Consider the following 19,690-nt stretch of genomic DNA (forward strand, 5'->3'; position numbering starts at 1 on the left):
TTATTAAAAAAAACAACCTTCTGATATTTTTTTTAAGGTGCCAGACAAAGCGATGAAAAGGCAAACTATCCAAGCTCCAAAAGGCAGTTTCCAAAGATTCCAGATGTGGGAGGAATAAATGATTGTTCTAACACCTCCACATGAGCAAGGCAGCTTTTAAAGCCTCTTCCATCCTGCTTCAAAATGCAGATCGCCAACAATTGCAAAGAGGCACAAACAGTGGACAGTCATCATCCTTACCCATCTCAGGTAAGGCTCTATATGGAAATAACAGAGAATTTTCCAGTTAGTTTCCAAATGTCTGTTTCTGTCTATGGGTTACAATCCTATTAGAGTATTGCTGGAAGGAAGTACCATTAAAGCTGAGAGGGTTTGTAGATGTTGCCATAACTCAAATTTGTGAACGAAAAAGGAAAGGCTAAACAACCTGTTAAGACAAAGTAAATGTTATTTATAGTGCATGAATAACATGAATCAGCCCAATGTTGGCTCAGCTCTTCTTCATATATGTTAAACATATATTTGTTTCATTATATGTATTTACAGTATGTAACGTCTGCCTGCAAAACTTGCTCCTAGATTGGAGTGAAACGCAGAACAGGCTGATTTATATTTGGTAGACCGGATGCTCCACCCAACAAACTGCACTATGCACAGAGAACTAGTGTGATTTTCCCTTAACTTCCATAAACTTGACCTTGAACAGAAAATAATAAATATGCTTCCAAAATATCTACCATTAGACAGCAAATATATGCTGTCTTTGGAGCATCTGATGTCAGAGGTTGCAAGAAATCCAGTGCAGGATGGAAGTAAGGGCCAGAAAGGCTTACTTCTGTTCCTCATCTTTAAATGCTATTTTAAAAAAAACAAAAAAAACCTCCCAGTTACAAATGGTAGAGTGAATTATTGGAGACCAGTACACAGAGTCATTTACCAACTTCCCCAGCCTCAGAGATGAAGGTGGGGGATGGGACTGAAGATCTGAGAAAGTATTGGTTGCAAAGCTTCTCCTGATCATTCCACAATTGCAAAACTCCCTCTCCTTAGCACTTAGCAATAGCCATAGCACTTAGACTTACATACTGCTTCACAGTGCTTTACAGCCCTCTCTAAGAATAAGCATGTTACCCCCAACAATCTGGGTCCTCATTTTACTGACCTCCAAAGGATGGAAGGCTGAGTCAATCTTGAGCCACACCTCCTCCTCCTCCTCCATTAGAAGTACATCACTTTGGAGGAGAGAATCTTACTTTGTTTATCCCAAGGACCATTAGATTGCAGCTTGCAATCTTTACTTTATAGAAAATTTCTGTTTGGATTACGTTTTCCAGAATTTGTATCTGATCACTTCCATGGGCATTTGTTCAGAATGACCTATGTAAACAACATTGTAAGTAGTCAGCAAAATAAGCTCCCCCATCCTGATTCATCCTGCTCATCCAGAGGATGATCTAGATTGCTAAGGGTGTAGTGTGTAGCTCCTCTGAGTCATGAATGCATTTTTTACATTGTTGAAAGCTGTTATAGGATCACATACTGTATTTATATTTTCCCTATACTGAATAAATTAACCCATCATTTTCATATGTGTCTGTGTATGTTTGTGTGTTCTTTCCAATTTAAAAAAGCTTGAACATCACGCAGTGACTGTAGGCCTTACTTCGGATTTTTGTCACCTGCCTCCTTTTCATATACCCAAAATTAACACAATTCATTTCTGTTCAGGTAACTTGGGGATGATATACCTTCTGGTCATAAGAGCATAAGAAGAACCTTGTGGGATCTGTCTAAAGACTTGTCTAGTTCAGCTTTCTATTTCAGAGGTGACCAGAGATTGGTCTTGTTTCCAAAAATGCTTTTCAAGAGCTATACTGCCTTAGGATTTTAGGTAATCCATAACTTCTACAGCCAGAAAACTTTTAAAGTCTTATACCCCCCCCCCAATTCCTAAATATATCTGATCTCTTTTGAAAACTATCCAAATTGTATATTTTGTGGTTGCAAATTTCACAGGTTATTTGTTTATTCTACAGGGAAACCATTCCTGTTATCTAAAGGGGTCGTAATACTTCAAATCCATATTTTGTATTTAATTTGTATTTAATTTTATTTATATGCCGCCCAATCCCAAAGGACTCAGGGCGGCGTACAGAGTTAAAACAATCATAAAACAATAAAATTGCTTCTTATATGAATGGTCATGTATAAGTTACTAATGATCCATAGCTTAATCCTTCATGAATGTGCAAACCTTATAATGAGGTTACCCATGTTATTGGCCAGCACCCTAACTATGGTATAATTAATTAGACAGTATAATTAAACCCTTGCTTTTATCATCTGAGTCATTGGTTAACAGGATCTAAAATCATGAAGCCGTGCATATTTATATCATGTGGTTTTTTTTTAGGCAACAAAAGTGACAAAGAACCACTTTTATTTACAGGCATGAATTGCATCAAGGTCAAAATTATCATATACGGTGCTTTAGACGTCTTAATTAACCTCTTTATCTCAAAGTACAATCAGCTGCCTTCTCTAATATTCCGGATCATGATCTGGTAAGTATATTTCTTATATAATACATGACATACTTGGTCAGTTAGACTAGGGCTTTTCAACCGTTTCACCCATTGTACCAGTTTTAGGATATGGCAATATCCGAGTATCACCAGTCGCCTAGCAAGGTGTCAAAAACTTGATGACCAAAAAAAAAAAAAAAGGAAAAAAGTAATGAAGTACAGGTAATCCTTGACTTACAACAGTTTGCTTAGTGACTGTTCAAAGTTACAATGGCACTGAAAAAAGTGGCCCCCAAGCCACAGCCGAGCAAAACACCTGCCTGCCCACCCGGTGGTGCTCTTCCTCCTGTCCGAGGTTTTCACTGTTGTGAGCATTTCTGTTGAGGATTGGCAGCAGGGGTGGGGGTGGGGGGGCTGTTTGGTTTTTATTTCCCCTGTCTGCTGGGTGGTTGCAATAGGTTTTGGTCACTTCACATGACCCTGGGACACTGTGACCATCACAAATATGAATCAGTTGCCAAGCATCTGAATGTAAATCAGAAGACTCTGGAGATGCTGCAACATTCCAGCTGATCGGCACTTCTTCTGGGCTCAGTAGAAGTGCCAGGATCAATGCTAAGCTCCAGTTGGAGCCTGGCACTGATCCTGATGCTTCTACTGAGCTCTGACAATCCCAAAGAAGTGCTGATCCTGGTGCTTCCACTGAGCCCTGACAGGCCTGCAGCTCCAGCCATCTCTCGCTCAGGCTTGTGCGGTGCTGCCACCAGTTCAGCTCATTATCCTCCCCCACTATCACTTTTCTGGGATGGTTGCGTACCATCTGCCAGATGCCAATGTACCACAGGTGGTACCCGTACCACTGGTTGAAAAGCCCTGAGTTAGACCATAGTTCAGGTATTGTATACTGATCTACAGTACCTGTTCTGAAGTCTTGTCCAAAAATAGCTCAGATGACATGTTGGCAGTGGTAGGATTCAAATGCTTGAACAATCGGTTCTCTGTGTGGATGCTACTTCCGGAAGTCCATTCTGGGTCTGGGCAACAAAAAATTAGCTACTGGTTCTACCAAAGTGGTGCGAACTGGCTGAATCCCACCACTGCATGTTGGTGATATAAATCAGGGGTCCCCAACCACTGGTCCATGGACCATTACCGGGCAGCGACATGCCAGCAACCGGTCCGCACAAACAAGCAAAGCCCCATCCACAGGATGCAGGCAGCATACAAAACCATGCCCCTCTGGTCTGCAGAAAAACCTCTCTCCATGCTACCAGTCCCTGGTGCCCCAAAGGTTGGGGACCTCTGATATGAATGACAGGGTAGGATGAAGTGGTACTGAGAGTTTTAAAATGACATGAAAGCTTCCTCCTTACCCCTCCTTCACCTGTCAGCTGGGCTATTTTTGGGACATGGGTCTACCATTCTTCCAGAAGCAGACTCTATCTTCAGAAATAGTCTGGTCTAAAGCATCTCTACACCTGCCATCTGTCACTTGAGTAATTTGAAAAGAGGCTAAATCTCCATCCCAACTACCTGTTCACGTTCATCCTAGCCTACCCTGCTTCTAAGGAGAGCGACTGGGGGTGGTTTTTCCCACCAGTTGCAAATCCTGGGTGGAAGAGTGGAAGCAATGCCAGATAATTCACCAACTAACAACTTTAAAAGCTCCACAGTAAAGTTGTATAAATTAAACCGCTCACAAGCCATGTTAGTGATGGAGTTTAAAGCTCAGTGGTTAGAGCAATGCCATTTAAATTATGCCAGGATTATTTTTCTCCCAATTCAGGATCTGGAGAAAGGAACATCAATGCAGCTTTGTGAGGAAGAGTCCAAAGCCTAAGAGATTTATATATCTTCAGGGTTCCCTCAAACACTGCCAGAATAATATCTAGTGACTTAGATCTGTCACACTTATGCCCATACCCAAAGTCACTTGAGGGTCAGGTGGCATACAAACTTGAGGAAGGAAGGAAGGAAGGAAGGAAGGAAGGAAGGAAGGAAGGAAGGAAGGAAGGAAGGAAGGAAGGAAGGAAGGAAGGAAGGAAGGAAGGAAGGCAAGCAGGCAGGCAGCAGGCAGGCAGGAAGGAAGGAAGGAAGGAAGGAAGGAAGGAAGGAAGGAAGGAAGGAAGGAAGGAAGGAAGGAAGGAAGGAATTAAAACTATGGACTGAAGACAAGATCAAGTATGCTGTTATTGGGCTCATGTGGAGAAAGGTCCTCCACAGCAGCCAAAGATTTTTAAAGGAAAAGTGAGCACTGGGAAGTCTGATCATGAATAGTCACAGTCCGAACATTGCCAGGCACAGAGAATGTGTCAGCCCCATTAGACAGAAAAGAAATCAACTCCTCTGGAAGTCTATAACTACTTTTTTTGAGAAAGCCTGTAATAATAGAATCATATAAGATTGACTGTACTGTACCTCCCTGTGAATCAAGGAGCCATTTCTGAATGTTTCTCAGGCCTTAAGAAATGTTTTCCCCCCCTCCCAAATGCCTAGATAATGGTCTTGCATCTTTCCTTCAAGACCAGCTTCCTTACTCTTTATATCTTGGGACTATGAAGCTTTCAGTAAATAAACTTAGAATTTTGCCTGTTCTCTCATGCGGGAATGGTACCTACTTTCAGAGCCTTCTCCTCACTTGCACAAACATCTTTGCCAACTTGTTGTGGTTTTTTTCCCCACTTTTTTTTACTGTGTTGTCCTAATGTCTTCACTTCAACCCCAGCCCATGGATGAGATGGTCTTTGGTTATTGTTGGCTGTATCGGTTATTCAAACAATATTTTCCCTTATTTGTCCAAAGGCAGCTTCAAGGTGTATAAAATGTGATAGGCTACATCACCCATTACCTTGAAGGAAAGTGAGGGAACTTTGGAGCAAAAGCAACAGAGGCACAATAATGGGTTGGCAACAGAAATTGCCAATATCATGCTAGTATTGCTTTTAGCGGATTGAGCTGTGAGGTGGCCTGGAGGTGAAGATGCTGTCCTCATACTCAGGAGGTTGAGAGTTCAATCCTAGGCAGTGGCAGATGTTTCTCTATCAGGGTGGAAAGAGAAAATATCTGCTGGAAACACCACGTAGGTGTCAGGAAGAGCATCCAGCGGTAAACGCTCAGTTCCATTCAACCACCCTGATTTCACATTGATAAAACGGTCATGAAAAGAGAAAAAAAAATCTTTTAGCGGATTCAAGGATGGGTGGAGAGCACTTCACCTCAGCAGGAAGGAAAGACACAAAGCTTCAACTCTCTCCTATACTTTATTAAATGCCTTACTGAAATCTAACTATACCATGTCCACAGCATTTCGCTGGTCTTCTAGTTTAGTCACTTTATCAAAGAAAAAAATAAGATTGGATTGATATGATCTGTTTTAACAAAGCCGTGCTGGCTACTGGTTATGACTTTGTTTGCTTCTAGTTGTTCGCAGATCTGTTTTTTGATTATCTTTTCTAGGATCTTCCCAGGTATTGATGTTAAACTGATTGGTCTGTAGTTTCCTGGGTCTGTTTCTTTTTCCTTTCTTGAAGATGGGAACCACATCAGCCCTTTTCCAATCCTCAGGTACTTCCCCGGTGCTCTAGGATTTATGAAAGATGTGGTGCAATGGTTCTGAGATAACATCTGCCAGCTCTTTCAGAACTCTGGGAGGTAATCTGTCAGGTCCCGGTGATTTATATTCGTCAAGGTCAGATAGGTGTTCTCTTACTATTTTCTTGCTTGTTTTAATTTTTGTTTCTGGCATGTCTTTTGCAGTAGGTTTTTTTTTGTATGTTGGCTATAGTTCTTTTTTTGTGTGAAATGCAAAGTATAAGTTAAGTGGCTCTGCTTTCTCCATGTTGCCTGTTATTTCCTTGCCATCTTCTCTCTTTAGTGGCCTACAGTTTCCTTGACTTTTTTCTTGTTGTTACTATATTGGAAGAAACTTTTTTTTATTATCCTTGATTTCTATTGCAAGTCTTTGTTCATTCTGAGCCTTTGCTTTCCTGACTTCATCTTTGTATGTTCTGGCTGTCTGCTGATAATCAGCCTTATGTGCCCCTCTTTCCATTTTTTGTATTTGTCCTTTTTGTCTTTCAGTTTGTCAGAGAGATCTTTGTGCAGCCATGCTGGTTTCTTCTAAAAATTCTTGTTTTTCTTTCTCAATGGTATTGTGGTGGTCTGGGCTTTTATGATTGCATTTTTCAGGGTTTCCCATGCTTCATGGGTTGTTTTCCCCTTTAGGATTTTCATCTATAGGATATTTCCTAGGTTCTCTCTGAGTTTGTTAAAGTCAGCTCTTTTGAAGTTTAAGACACTGGTTGGATTGTTTTCTATTGTAGTGTTTGCATTATATTAAATTCCAGTATGACGTGGTCACTTTCACCCAAGGTTCCAGCAATTTCAATTCCCTCTATCACTTCTTCTCTATTTGTAAGGATTAAGTCCAATATAGCTTTACGTCTAGTTCCTTCCTCCACCTTTTGAGTAATAAAGTTGTTGGTGAGGTTGGTTTGGAATCTTTTTGATTTCCTGTTCACTGCAGAGTTTGTCTCCCAGTTGATATCTGGATAATTGAGGTCTCCCATTACTATTGTGGTATGCTTCCTACATACATTTGTTAACTGATTGGCAAAGAGTTCATCTATTTTTTTCTGATTGGTTGGGTGGCCTGTAATGTATGACAGCTTTCATAGCCTCTTCCACCCACCACAAACCAAGCTTGGAATGGAAGTCATTCCACAATACGCCTCCTCCACAAAATCCCCATCCGCCTCCTATACTTGTTCTCCATTCTTTCAGGACTAAGCGTCACAGCATGGGTGTGAAGGTAAAGAATCTCGATAGTGAGGGCTACCGGTTCAGATACTTCATGCGAGGGAAGCCTGGATCCCAACCATCTGTGCTGATGCTTCATGGATTCTCACTCAACAAAGACATGTGGTTAAACACCATTGAAGTAGGTCTTCCCTTTATTCTAGCTTGGATGGTGCTAGTCTGGCCTTGGGTACTAGAAGTCATAGACAAAACGTCCTATGTGCTTGCTGAAGCCTTCTTTCTCTTAAAGGAAATGTGCTCATATCACTCCCTGTGTCCCATCTGCCCCTGAGCCTTCTTGCCATTGAGCAGAGTGGGATGGGTGGAAGACCAAAGATAATGCTGTGGGTGTCTCTGAGGTACAACCTGCCCCACTCTGGTAATCTTCCAAGCAGGAGAACCATCTCCAGAGTTCCTGGCTAGAATGGCTCATGCCTATATCTAAGGCTCTAGCCAATTTTTCTGCTTCTTTATCTTCTTGGGGTTAGCTGAGAACCAGCCATCTGCCACTATGATAAAGCAGACTGGGAAACTCAGACCCTGTGCAAATTGTTGACCTTATGAGCTTTGGGCTATCAATAACATGTTGTTGGTGGAGCAGCTAGCGGCCAGAAGGGAGTGAAATCTAAGGAGGATAATCATCTCCCCAAATAAATCAAGGATGTCTGAGCATGCTCACTGCTTTCCAAATGCTTCAGCTGAGAGCAGTGGAAGAAATTGAAAAGATGGGGTAGGGTGGGTGTAGATATTGGGGGAGAGAACTGGATCTGGTCTGGGACAAAGAATCACATTTCTTCTCTAGTCCTGCCTTTGGCAGTGAACAAAGCCAGCTATTTTTGTTTTGATTCCTTGGCTTCACGTGCCCAACCATTTCCCCATAGGTCTTTCCTAAGGGCCTCCACTTGATCTGCCTTGATCTGCCAGGTCACGGGGGAACCACTCGCTTGCTTGGAGAAAGTTACACAGCAGTTGCTCAAGCTAAAAGGATACACCAGGTAGGGCCTTTCTTGAGCAGTGATGTGATACATTGTTCTTTGAAGGCTGGTGAGTGGCAGCAAATGGGGAAAGTGAGTGGTGTGTGTGTGAGAGAAATTAGATATAAACTCCAGGAGTGACTGTGCAATGAAAAATATATAGAATATCTATCTTTTGAATTAAAAATGTAGAATCTCCTTTGAGTCATGGGCTTGTCCATTTAATTTCTTGGAAACAAAAGAGTTTTGCCACTGACTCCATCCTTTTGTTTTTACTTTTTCACTCTGGATCAGATATTCCTAATGTTGGTCAGGTTGAACCCTGCTTAAATTTTCCAAGATGAACCAAAGTTGGCTAGATGTTGCCATCTAGCAAGAATCTTTTTTCTAAAAATGCACATAAGAGAAACCCAATGCTTTCTAATCAATCCCTTCAAAAGTCACACAGATGTGTGAAGTAGCTGTGCATTGCGTGGTACTTCATTATTTTCATTCCTATTCAATTCCTTCTCAGATGTAGGTTGTCCAGCTTTAACCTCAAAACAGTTCAAGGAAAACTAGCTCTAGCTATGATTTGCCCATGGGTACTTAATGAACCTCAGAGAGTTAAAGAACTGAATCCAAATCTCCACAGATAAGTCCAACATGGAAGACATTGCAATTGCACGCTCCTTATCCGCTTACTAATGTCAATGAATCCTGATTACTTGGGGTTTATTTAGGACAGCTTCAGTCTGATGTTGGGTGATTATTATGACAATCCTAGAAAAATATGCCCAGGCCTATAGTGATTAAAGTTTCCCCCAACACTTATTGATTTGTGCAATATTGTCATGTTTTGGGCTGGAATTACAAATGGGACATCAACTGTCACGTCCAAGAGTCTTGTGCACTCTCCAGTAGAGGGAAAATTTTCAGGTATTTAGTATTATTCTTATCTTGTGAGCATCTTAATAAAGGGCTGTAACAGATGTTCTCAATTTTGTCATTATTACTTTTGATTCATCATTATCCCTGTGAGATACCTTTTCCATATTTTGGAAGCATCAACATTGTTCTATAGGCCTACACTGCATAACCAAATTTCTTTACAAAATGTATTTTATTACCATAAAGTTCCCTCTTTACTCAATCTTGTTCTTACTGCTGGATGACATTCTTACTTGTCATGTTAGAGGCTGCTGCATCAGCCATATAAACATTAATCTGCATGAATCGCTGAATCGTGAGCAATATTTCACCCTACCAGGCAGTGTGAACTTAGCCCATGTAATTAGTTTATTGTTCGTTGTATTGTGTAATTAGTTCTAGAAAGAAGGGATTAGGATGGGTGAGCATCTCATGAAAGAACAACCACAATCTCTTTGTTCCCAATGTTTGTTTCAGTTTGTCCAGTGTGCTGGCCTGAACCACAAGCCTTTCCATCTGGTTGGCATGTCCATGGGAGGCATGGTTGCTGGGGTTTATGCCGCTCTCTATCCAGCCCATGTCTCCTCTTTAGCCCTCCTCTGCCCAGCTGGTAAGTATCTACATCAAGTGAGAGAAGTCTGAAGGAAAAGGCCAGAATGCTTGGCTCAAACTCTAGATCAGGGTAGGCAACCTTAGCTCTTTTATGACTCGTGGATTTCAACTCCCAGAATTCCTGAGCCAGTCATGCTGAGGGGAAAGGGAGAGGTTTCCAAGCTGAGCCATGCTGGCTCAGGAATTCTGGGAGTTGAAGTCCATGAGTCATGAAAGAGCCAAGGTTGCCTATGCCTGATCTAGATTATATAATGAGGATGGGCTGTTTGGAGATGACTTCTCTCATCAGAAATTTCATTTCTTCATAGCTACTTCTGGGTAGCCCATTTGTAACACAGCAGCTAGATTTCAATTCAAAACTGTAACCAATGTTAGAACCTCCCATTAGGGTTTTGTTCTAATCCCTTTTCAAAAAGTTTCAATCAGGCCTATGGTAGAAATTTCAGCCAGCATAGAACTAGGGGGAATGCACCTCCAGATCCAACAAAACCCATTAAAAAACAACTGATCTTTAAAGAGGCAATATATATATTAACTATGTCAACATACACAACACAATCACACTTTTCACAGGGATCCTCAACTAACTTGCCTTGCAAAAGATATCACTTCCGATTCCATGACTTGCTGGTTCTTCTGCATCCACCCAACCATCACACACTAGAGCAGTGATGGCGAACCTTTTAGAAACCGAGTGCCCAAAAACTGGCCCTGCCCCTGCTCCACCCCCCATCCCGCCCCCACCCCACCTGCCTCCAGGGCCACTCACTGCCTCCAGGGCCCGTCACAGATCACCATGGTGGCCACACCCTCACCCTGCACCCTGCAGCATCAACTGTGCGTGATGGGGCGTGAGGGCAGAGTCTTGTCTATGCTGCCTGGCTGCCATGTCCTTGGCTGCGCTGCTCGGCATGGGCCACACTTGGGGGCGACTCTCCTCCAGGGGGGGCTGCTGGTGAGCGGGTCATGGGGGGAGGCAAGGCTGGGACAATGGCACGTGTGCCCACAGAGAGAGTTCCGAGTGCCGCCTCTGGCACTAGTGCCATAGGTTCGCCACCACTGCACTAGAGTGTTCTTGCTGTTGTGGCCTCAGTCCTTTCTCCAATTGACCCATTAGATCAGGGCTTCTCTACCATGGCAATGTGAGGCATGGACTTCAACTCACAAATGGAGTGCACATGCACATACTCTCCATTACTCACGCAAGGGGGATGTGCGTGCATGCACACACTTGCCCGCCATTTCAGGCAGCCCAGTTTTGAACAGCTCATGGACCGGTAATGGGCTGTGGCCCAGGGGTTGGGGACCCCTTCTGTAAAGCATTGTGAAGCGGTATATAAGTCTAAGTGCTATTGCTATTTACCAGCTGAGGATGTTGATAAAAGAAATTACTTAATTATTTTGTATTTAATGTTTATGTTTATTTCTATGAATTCTTTTTCCTTTTTCTTTTTGTGATTTTAACAATAAGTAACTATAACTAATAAGTAATATATTAATGTGTTAAAGTTATCTGATTAATTAGTAATATAATTAGTAATATTATATCAAGTACTATTATCTTATATTATCATGATTGAATATATATACCCGGACAGGTTTACTTGCTGAAGCGTTGATTTAATGTAGGGGATAACCCCACTATTGTACTGATCCCTTCCCCTGCTCTAACCTTTTTTGTTTGTCACCCCTTGTTATACCCTTATTGACCCCACTTCCCCTTTATCCTTATAAAAATCTAATAGAATATTTATATAAAAAAAGAAATTACTTAATTTTAACACATTTTTAGTATATTTTATATATTTTTAAGATTCTTGCTAGTTTTGTTCTAGAATATGGTAGTAATTTTTTATATATTTATTCCATATTCTCACCCTAATTTTAGGCCTGAAGATTCCAAAACAAAGTGAACTGTTTCTGTGGTTAAAAAAGCTAGTTTTATTGAAGGATCTTGCCAAGAGTGCTCTTGTTCCAGTTACTAAGGAGCAAACAGAAAACTTCATGAAACTTTGCCTAGCCCAGCCCAACTTTTTAAAGATGCAGGTGAACATCTGACATTTTTCTAGATTGCTGCTCTCTCAGTCCTTTGTAATAACATCTTCCATTTCTCCGCAAGTTCTTTTACAAGATGGTCAGGAAGTGCACAAGACTGAAATTTAAGATGGAAGGGAGATCAGCATAAATATTTCCCAAATATCAGAATAAAAAAAAAGATGCATGGCTTCCTTCCTTCCTTCCTTCCTTCCTTCCTTCCTTCCTTCCTTCCTTCCTTCCTTCCTTCCTTCCTCCCTCCCTCCCTTCCCCGTCCCTCCCTCCCTCCCTCCCTTCTTTCCTTCCTTCTTTCTTTCCTCCCCCTTCTTTCCTTCCTTCCTCCCTTCATTCTTTCCTCCCTTCCTCCTTTACTTCCTTCCTTCCTCCCTCTCTCCCTCCCTCCCTCCTTCCCTATTTACTCTGCTCTTTTTAAAGGAAAGGTATCCCAGAGATACTGGGACATAACCTGCCTGTAGGTTGATAATTTAAGAGATACAAGAAAGAGAACGGGATGGACAGACAAACACAAAAATAAAATACATTCTGGCCTTATTCATTATTGTTTATAGGTTGTTTCCTAGTTAGATTTATATCCTGCCTTTCCTCCAGAAACTCAAAGTGCCTATATAAAACCCTTGCCTCCCATTTACACCACAGCAATAATCTTGTGAACTAGATTGAAGGAGTGATGGTTTAAAATCCTCCAGAGAGCTCCTGAGGCTGAGGGCAGACATTAACTGGGCAAAAGCACATTGATATCAGAATCATATATTATCTGATATTGATATCAGATATTAGAATTAATAGTTCCCACAACACAGGGATAAAAACAATACAGTGCTGAGAAGCCTTAAGGAAACAGTCCTTCAGGAGAATGGAGGCAATTGCCCCATTTCTCTTTTGCTGCTAGATGCTCATCTGGATCAATACTGTCTACTCAAGTTGGCAGCAATTCACCAAATAATGTAGAGAATCCTAGAGGACAAAGCTTTCCAGCTCATATTTGCTGTTTCCAATTTTTCTCAGGGCCAAGCTCTTCATGACATCATTCTGTGAGGTGGCACAAAATTAAATTTTTAATTTTTTTAAATTAAAAAAATATTTTTTCAGGGCCCTGATTGATTTAAAATGACAGTGGATGCATCATAAAAAATAACCGTTATTTTTTTCTAGGCCCTTTCCCCCTTTTTCATCTTCATCATCGACTGGATCCCACTTTTTGCCCATTTTTGGCTAGTTATCATGAACAGGCTTAACTCTATTGCCCAAACTGTCTTTGACTAATATATACAGATTATTGTTGGGAGTTTTCATGAAATACATAATCAAGCATTCTTTTTCAAACCAGAAAAATATCTACATCACATAACCATCTCCAAATTCAAAGGGCACTAATTTTAGCACACTTCAGCACTCTCCCTGCAGCAGTTTTGGGTACAAAAAAAAAAAAAATTCCCCATTAGGTTAAATTCTGCCCTTGCAGCCCCTGAATTGAAATTGCAGCTCATGTCTTTGTTATGCTGCATCCTCTGTGAGGATCCTGGGACCCACTTTAATAATTCCTAATCTGGTAAAACACCCAGGAAATTCTGATCACTTTTATGTATGTTTAATGTTCTCAAATTTGAACGTAGCCAAATTCTGCTATATTGCCTGTAAAATTAGACACACTCTTGACTACCATATCCACAGATGAAACTGCCACCAATTGTAACCTTCTTATCCTATTTTGTTTCTTTACTCACATTTTAGCATGTTTTATTTTGAACTCTGGTCTGTGGCTGTAATAAAAACAATAAATCTCTCTCTCTATCATCGCCTACCTCTTTATCAATTCGTCTATTATCTATCTATCTATCTATCTATCTATCTATCTATCTATCTATCTATCTATCTATCTATCTATCTATCTCTGTGTATCTACTATCATCTACTTATCTTTATCAATTGTCTATTATCTATCTATCTATCTATCTATCTATCTATCTATCTATCTATCTATCTATCATCTATTTTTTTGCCTTACAAAAGGAATCATAAAATATTTTTTCTACCAGTTCTCATTCAGTTTGATAGAGAATTTGCTTTCAAATTTTCTTTCAAAAGATGAGAATTCCAGTGAAGGGAGCTACATTCACAGATACAGTTAAATAATTTTTCTTGGCTTGTTTTGTTCTGAGCAGACTAAGGATATGAGTGTGAATGACCAATGACCCTGGTCAAAAGCATCTACAGAGGGAGGGCAAGTGAGAACATGAATTGTGATGTTGTGATGAAAATTCTACTCCTTATGTACTTGCATGTGATGTCACAAGCCAAGGATGAAAGCGTGCTTGCATTGTGATGTTGCACACACCTTTCACCTCTTTGGCATCAATATAGTTGGAAGTAGGCTCCTAGATCAGGGTTTGTCAACCTTGACAATTTCCAGATATGTGGACTCCAACTCCCAGAACTTCAGAGTCAGCATAGACATTGCTGAGAATTCTGGGAGGTGAAGTCCACTCACCTTCAGTTTGCCATGTTTGACAAACATTACTCTAGATCAGGGGTGTCAATCTCAGAACGTCATGTGATGTGTCGCAACATATCGCGACTTTTTTGCCATTGCCGGCAATGAGGTGGGCGCGGTTTCATTATGATGCATCCAGCCCGCGGGCTGGCAGTTTGACACCCCTGCTCTAGATCCTTAACACTTCACATTTCAATTCAATCTCCAGGGAAGATACTGTACCATACTCATTTCATGGGGATTTTGCAGTGGGGAAAGTACTTGCAAATAATAGAAAAACATAGGACAGAACAGCCCCAGCAATACAGGTAGCCCTGTAATGAGTTACAACCATTCGCTTATTGATCACTTAAAGTTGCAATGGCATTGAAAAAAATGACTTATATTTTTCACACCTACAACTTATATTTATACTTTTAATTTATACTTTTCTCCTTTCAACTTTAGCTCCTAAAGGCATACCTTGAGGATCGGAGACCACATAAGATGTTTTTTGCATTGTGTATGTACAAGACACAGCATGGACCCGGATGGGCTACTTATCCATATTTTAGAGCAGAGTTCCCCAAACTTTCTGGCTTTGCAGACCGGCCGGGGGGGGGCGGGCAGATGGGGGATGGTTCCACATGAATGGCTGGCAAGCATGCCTGTGCGGCTTTATTGGGGGGGAGCTGTGGGAACATGCACTCGCTACTCGCACAAGTGGAGCTCGTGTGCATGTACCTACCCGCTGCTTGCACAAGTGGGGATGTGCGCTCATGTGGTGCGCTCACCCGCTGCTTCCGTGGTCCGATTTGAACAGCTCATGACCCAGTAGTGGGCCACAGCCCCAGGGTTGGGGACCCGTTTTAGAGGGGCAAACATACATTTAATATCAAGGGAATCCGTCCAGGGAGCTACAGCCAAAATAGCTTCAATCAGTGGATTTTCACTGTGTTTGTTTCAGATATGGCCATTTCTGTTTTTTAAAATGAGAAAATAATCCTGAAAAGGACCGATATATCAGCAAAATGTTGGTCTATTTTACTATACATTTATTTACAATAATGAGGCAGGAAAAGAGGGCAGCTTACAATGGAAGAGACACTAATATTCTGAGCCAGTGCCCCTGGCCACACATTTCAGGATCATAATCACAAGGAGACAGCCTTTCCTATTTTACAAGTCCTCCAAGGGTGTTAGGAATATAAACCCCATAATTCCCAGTCAACTCAACCCCCATTGGGTGGAGAATCCAGAGGTCCCTGTCCAGCTACATAGAGTGATACAAATTAGAGAAGCTGCAGGACTGGCATCAGGCAAGTAAGGGAGAAAAGGGTTAAAGGGTTCCTTAATCAGATCTCCTCATTAATGATGCTGGAGATAATCTTTGATCTAGCGGTTTGAGTCCTAGCACTGTGTAGTGGGGTGAGCTTCTGTCACTCATCTCAGCTTCTGCCCGCCTAGCAGTTCAGAACCATGTTCTATGCAAGTAGGTAAATAGATACTATTTCGAGATGAGCCGCTGCTTTATGTGGACAATTAGAATCCTGTCAGCACTGAACTATCCCAGTTGCGATGCCCATTGTGAGGCAGCTTCGGTGGAGGGAAAGTGCCTCAGATGCTGTTGCAGGAAAGCCGTTGTCTTTCTTTCTGGTGCAGAGCTAGCTCGCCCTCCTGTGGTGCACCTTTGGAAGTGAACAAGCATGTACCAAACAGAGCTACGATAGTAAGCAGGCAGCCAAACTACAGATAGTCCTTGACTTACAACAGTTCATTTAATGACCATTCAAAGTTACAATGGCCCTGAAAAAAATTATGTGACCGTTTTTCACGCTTACAAACATGGTAGCATTCCCGTGATCATGTGATCAAGACTCAGATGCTTGGCAATTACTCATATTTGTGACGGTTGCAGTGCCCTCAGGTCATGTGATCATCTTTTGAGGCCTTCTGGCAAGCAAGGTCAAAGGGGAAGCCAATTTCACTTAACAACCATGTTACTAACTTAAGACCTCAGCGACTCACTTAACAACTATGGCAAGAAAAGTTGTAAAATGGGGCAAAATTCACTTAACAAAAGTGAGAAATTTTAGGATCAATTGTACTTGTACATTGAGGACTATCTGTATTACTCTGCATTAGCTTTCTAGTCTCCTGGCTAATGTAACATCACCATACACTAAATATAAGAATAAAAAAACTGAAGATCAGAAAAAGGGAAGTTCATGACAGGTGTCAATGCTCATTAAAAATGAGGGGAAAAAACCAAACCAATTCTGCTTCCTTTTATTGAAAAAGGTTTTCTGGACCTCACCAGCACTGAATCGAAGTACAGCCTCCATGAGAACATGAGGAAAATCAAAGCTCCCACCCAGATCATTTGGGGAAAGGAGGACAAGGTAAGGGATTTATGTGTATCTGGGGTTTTTTGGCACAGTGTGTGTAATTTTAGAATCAGACAGGAGAACCATCCCTGCAATGGAAATTGTACTGCTGTGGTTTTTCATTTGCTGAGTTTCGTTGTTCCTGATGGAAACACTTCACTTGAAAATAAGTGTCAGTTCTTATTCTTAAGGCGACATTCTGCAGTTCAAGGAACAGCTTGAATTTTTTGCCTACATTTCTAGAGGAAGAAGGTTATGCCATGTTTACCAGCCTGGGGACTTTGCCCAGCGTGCAGAGCAAAGGTTTATGCTGAAGTGTTAAGCAGCACTTGCAGGCAGGATGAAAGGCAGTGCTACTTTATTTTAAATTCAGAATTGGGAGAAATGTGACACAGACATTTTTCCTTCCACTTTGCTATATCCTCACTTACACTTTTTAATAAAAGTTTTCATAAACTTATAAGCCGCCCAAAGTCGGTTGAGTTGTGTGGCATAGAAACTGAATGGATGGATCAATCAATCAATCAATTTCATTATCATAAAAGTAAATCCAATAAAATCAATAAAGCATATCCAAACAAAGGAAATGAAATCATAGAAATAATGACAGAGAACATCCTGATGGATCTTAGTGGTCAAGAGGTTGAACTATTAACAGTAAATAAAAACAGTGATAGTGCTAGCACTGATGTTTAGATAATGAAATAGTCTGCAAGAAAACCACCAAGCTCAGAAAGCACCAAAGACCCTTCTTTATATCTTAATAGAACTCACATGTAACCTGGCTATACAATCCACGCCAACCTGAATATCTGAGAATGGCAGAGATGCCATGTAAAACATCAGTTACTATTAAAGGCTTGTATACTGAATGTTGTTCCAAGAGTAAATGTAAGATGGCACGCCCAAGTCAGGATGTTTTTTTTTTTCAACATAAATATTTCAGTTGTGACGGGAAGAAATTCCTTGTTTCCTTTTGTGTAGGTTTTTGATTCTTCGGGTGCAGAAATTTTGGCGGATGCCATTCCTAATTCCCAAGTGCATCGGCTGGAGAAATGTGGACACTTCATAACCCTGGAGAGACCCAGGATCTCTGCAAGGCTCCTCTTGGAATTCTACAACTTAGTCTGTGACTCAGCCAAGCAGAAGAAGGTGGCCTGAGGCTCAGGAAGTGCCAGATGGCTGGAGACAGGCAAGGTCTGCCCCACCACTAGCCCCATGTTGACTTCTCTGGCTGGTCCAATGGGAGCTGCAACTCAAGATACTTAGTAGGCAGCACAGGTGGTGAGGACCTAGAGAGAACAAAGCTTTGCGCCACCATTCCATAAAGACCAATCAAGAATTGATCCAGCTTTCTAATGGAACTTGCACTTCTCTGTGTGTAGCATTGGTGTTACTCCATGTAGCTATGTTTATTTACCTCCTCTTCACTCTAATTGTCTTTCCTCTGAGCAAAGACTGCTTCCAAATACTTTTTCAGTTTTCTGCATTGTGAAATTGTATGGTTCCTGGCACAGTCACCCAGAACCACAAATTCCTCAATTTTCTCCAATATCAGAGGCAGAGCTCCAAACAGGAAAATAAATCAGCTGACAGGCACTTCACCTATTTCCTCTGAAATCAACTTATTGTAGGGGGCCCCGATATCAAAAAGATTCCAAGGATGACAGAAATGGAACAAGACTGCTTGGCAGACTTTATGAATCGGCAACAACAAAAGCCCTTAGCCTGCTCTGACAAAAGGAAATTTTAGATTAGTAGGGAGCAAAGGGCTACATCTCTGCATTATCAATCTATCCCAGCAGGGTACTGGATTTAATTATTTCCATTGTATCTTTCCAATTTTATATAGGATTAATAATAGTTTTAAAAATTCCTCTCTGGAAGGCATGCTGAGCCTGCAATATAACCGAGGACTTTGTGGCAACATTTTGTACAAATATGCACGTTAAAGACCCACTTCACTAGCATGGTGAGAAAGAATGTCATGTGATTGAAGACTAAGGTTTGAAAATCAGTGATCCTCAGTGGTGTGTCCACTGTTAATTGCATCTACTTCACTTCTCTTGGAGATGGTGGGATGTTTGGTACCCTCAAGTTACTCTCTGGATTAGCCCCCCAATTTTTCTTTGCAAAATTTTCAGTAGTTTGCCTCTTCCTAAGGCTGAAAAGGACTCAATAGCTGAAGGTTACCCAGCTGGCTCCATTCCTAAAGTGAGACTAGAACTCACAGTGTCCCAGTTTCTAACCTTGTGGCTTAACTAACACACCAAATTAGCTATTTTGGATTAAGTTAAATTAACAAATCTCACCTTTTTATCTTTTTCTCCCAGTTCACTGAAATTTTATTTCCTGCTTCCTGTGATATCACGGCAATGCAAAAGTGAAGAGCCCAAGCTGACCAGGTACTGGCAGAACCACTGCTGCTTGACTTGGTCATGCTTATTATTTCACTTTACATGTCACTTGAGTAACATGAAATAATGTAACAAGAAGAAGGTACTGATGTAATAGTAATAGTAGTAAAGTTGGAAGGGACCTTGGAGGTCATCTAGTCCAACCCCCTGCTCGGGCAGGAAACCCTACACCACAGGCAGCAAGATCTTCAAGCAGCTCCTAATGCCTTCTTGAAGAGTCTTGCTTGCGTGTGGTGTTTTTGAAAATGCAGTATGTCTATTTAGGGATAGGTTCAGCGTTTTAAAAAAATAAATCAAAAGGTGCCAGAACTCACATGTCATACAACCCGCTTTGCCTACCCTACAAGGTTCCATCCCAAAAAGGTGCCAGAACTCCGTTCTGAGCGTTCTATGAGAAAAAAAGTTCTGGATAGGCTGTTCCAGGAAAAGTGGCCATCTCTAGGAAGGTTAAAGCAGAGAGTTCCTGTAGATGGCAAGCTTCTTAGTTGATAAAAGTGTCTATGATAAAAGCATTTAAATCAGCATTTTTTTCCATCTCAGAATA

General features: G+C 41.3%; 1 protein-coding gene across 3 annotated transcripts; it reads left to right on the forward strand.

The window, feature by feature from the left end:
* The first annotated feature begins 209 nt into the window (after positions 1-209).
* LOC120300536 (monoacylglycerol lipase ABHD6-like) lies at positions 210-18,330 on the forward strand. Of its 3 annotated transcripts, none has more exons than XM_039326711.1 (8): positions 210-249; positions 2,450-2,564; positions 7,308-7,464; positions 8,204-8,317; positions 9,683-9,815; positions 11,706-11,863; positions 14,811-14,865; positions 16,644-17,834. In XM_039326711.1, exons 2-8 carry the CDS (start codon positions 2,452-2,454, stop codon positions 16,949-16,951), a joined length of 1,038 nt encoding a protein of 345 aa, XP_039182645.1. In that variant the 5' UTR covers positions 210-249; positions 2,450-2,451; the 3' UTR covers positions 16,952-17,834. The 3 variants fall into 3 exon arrangements, with proteins under 3 accessions (XP_039182645.1, XP_039182644.1, XP_039182643.1); XM_039326710.1 differs by lacking the exon at positions 210-249 and having other exon boundaries at positions 2,159-2,564; positions 16,644-16,744; positions 17,714-18,330; XM_039326709.1 differs by lacking the exon at positions 210-249 and having other exon boundaries at positions 2,159-2,564.
* The last annotated feature ends 1,360 nt before the right edge of the window (positions 18,331-19,690 follow it).

Source organism: Crotalus tigris, unplaced genomic scaffold (genome assembly GCF_016545835.1).
Source record: "Crotalus tigris isolate CLP2741 ecotype Arizona unplaced genomic scaffold, ASM1654583v1 scf7180000024342.5246164, whole genome shotgun sequence".
In the NCBI taxonomy this organism is placed as follows: Eukaryota; Metazoa; Chordata; class Lepidosauria; order Squamata; family Viperidae; genus Crotalus; species Crotalus tigris.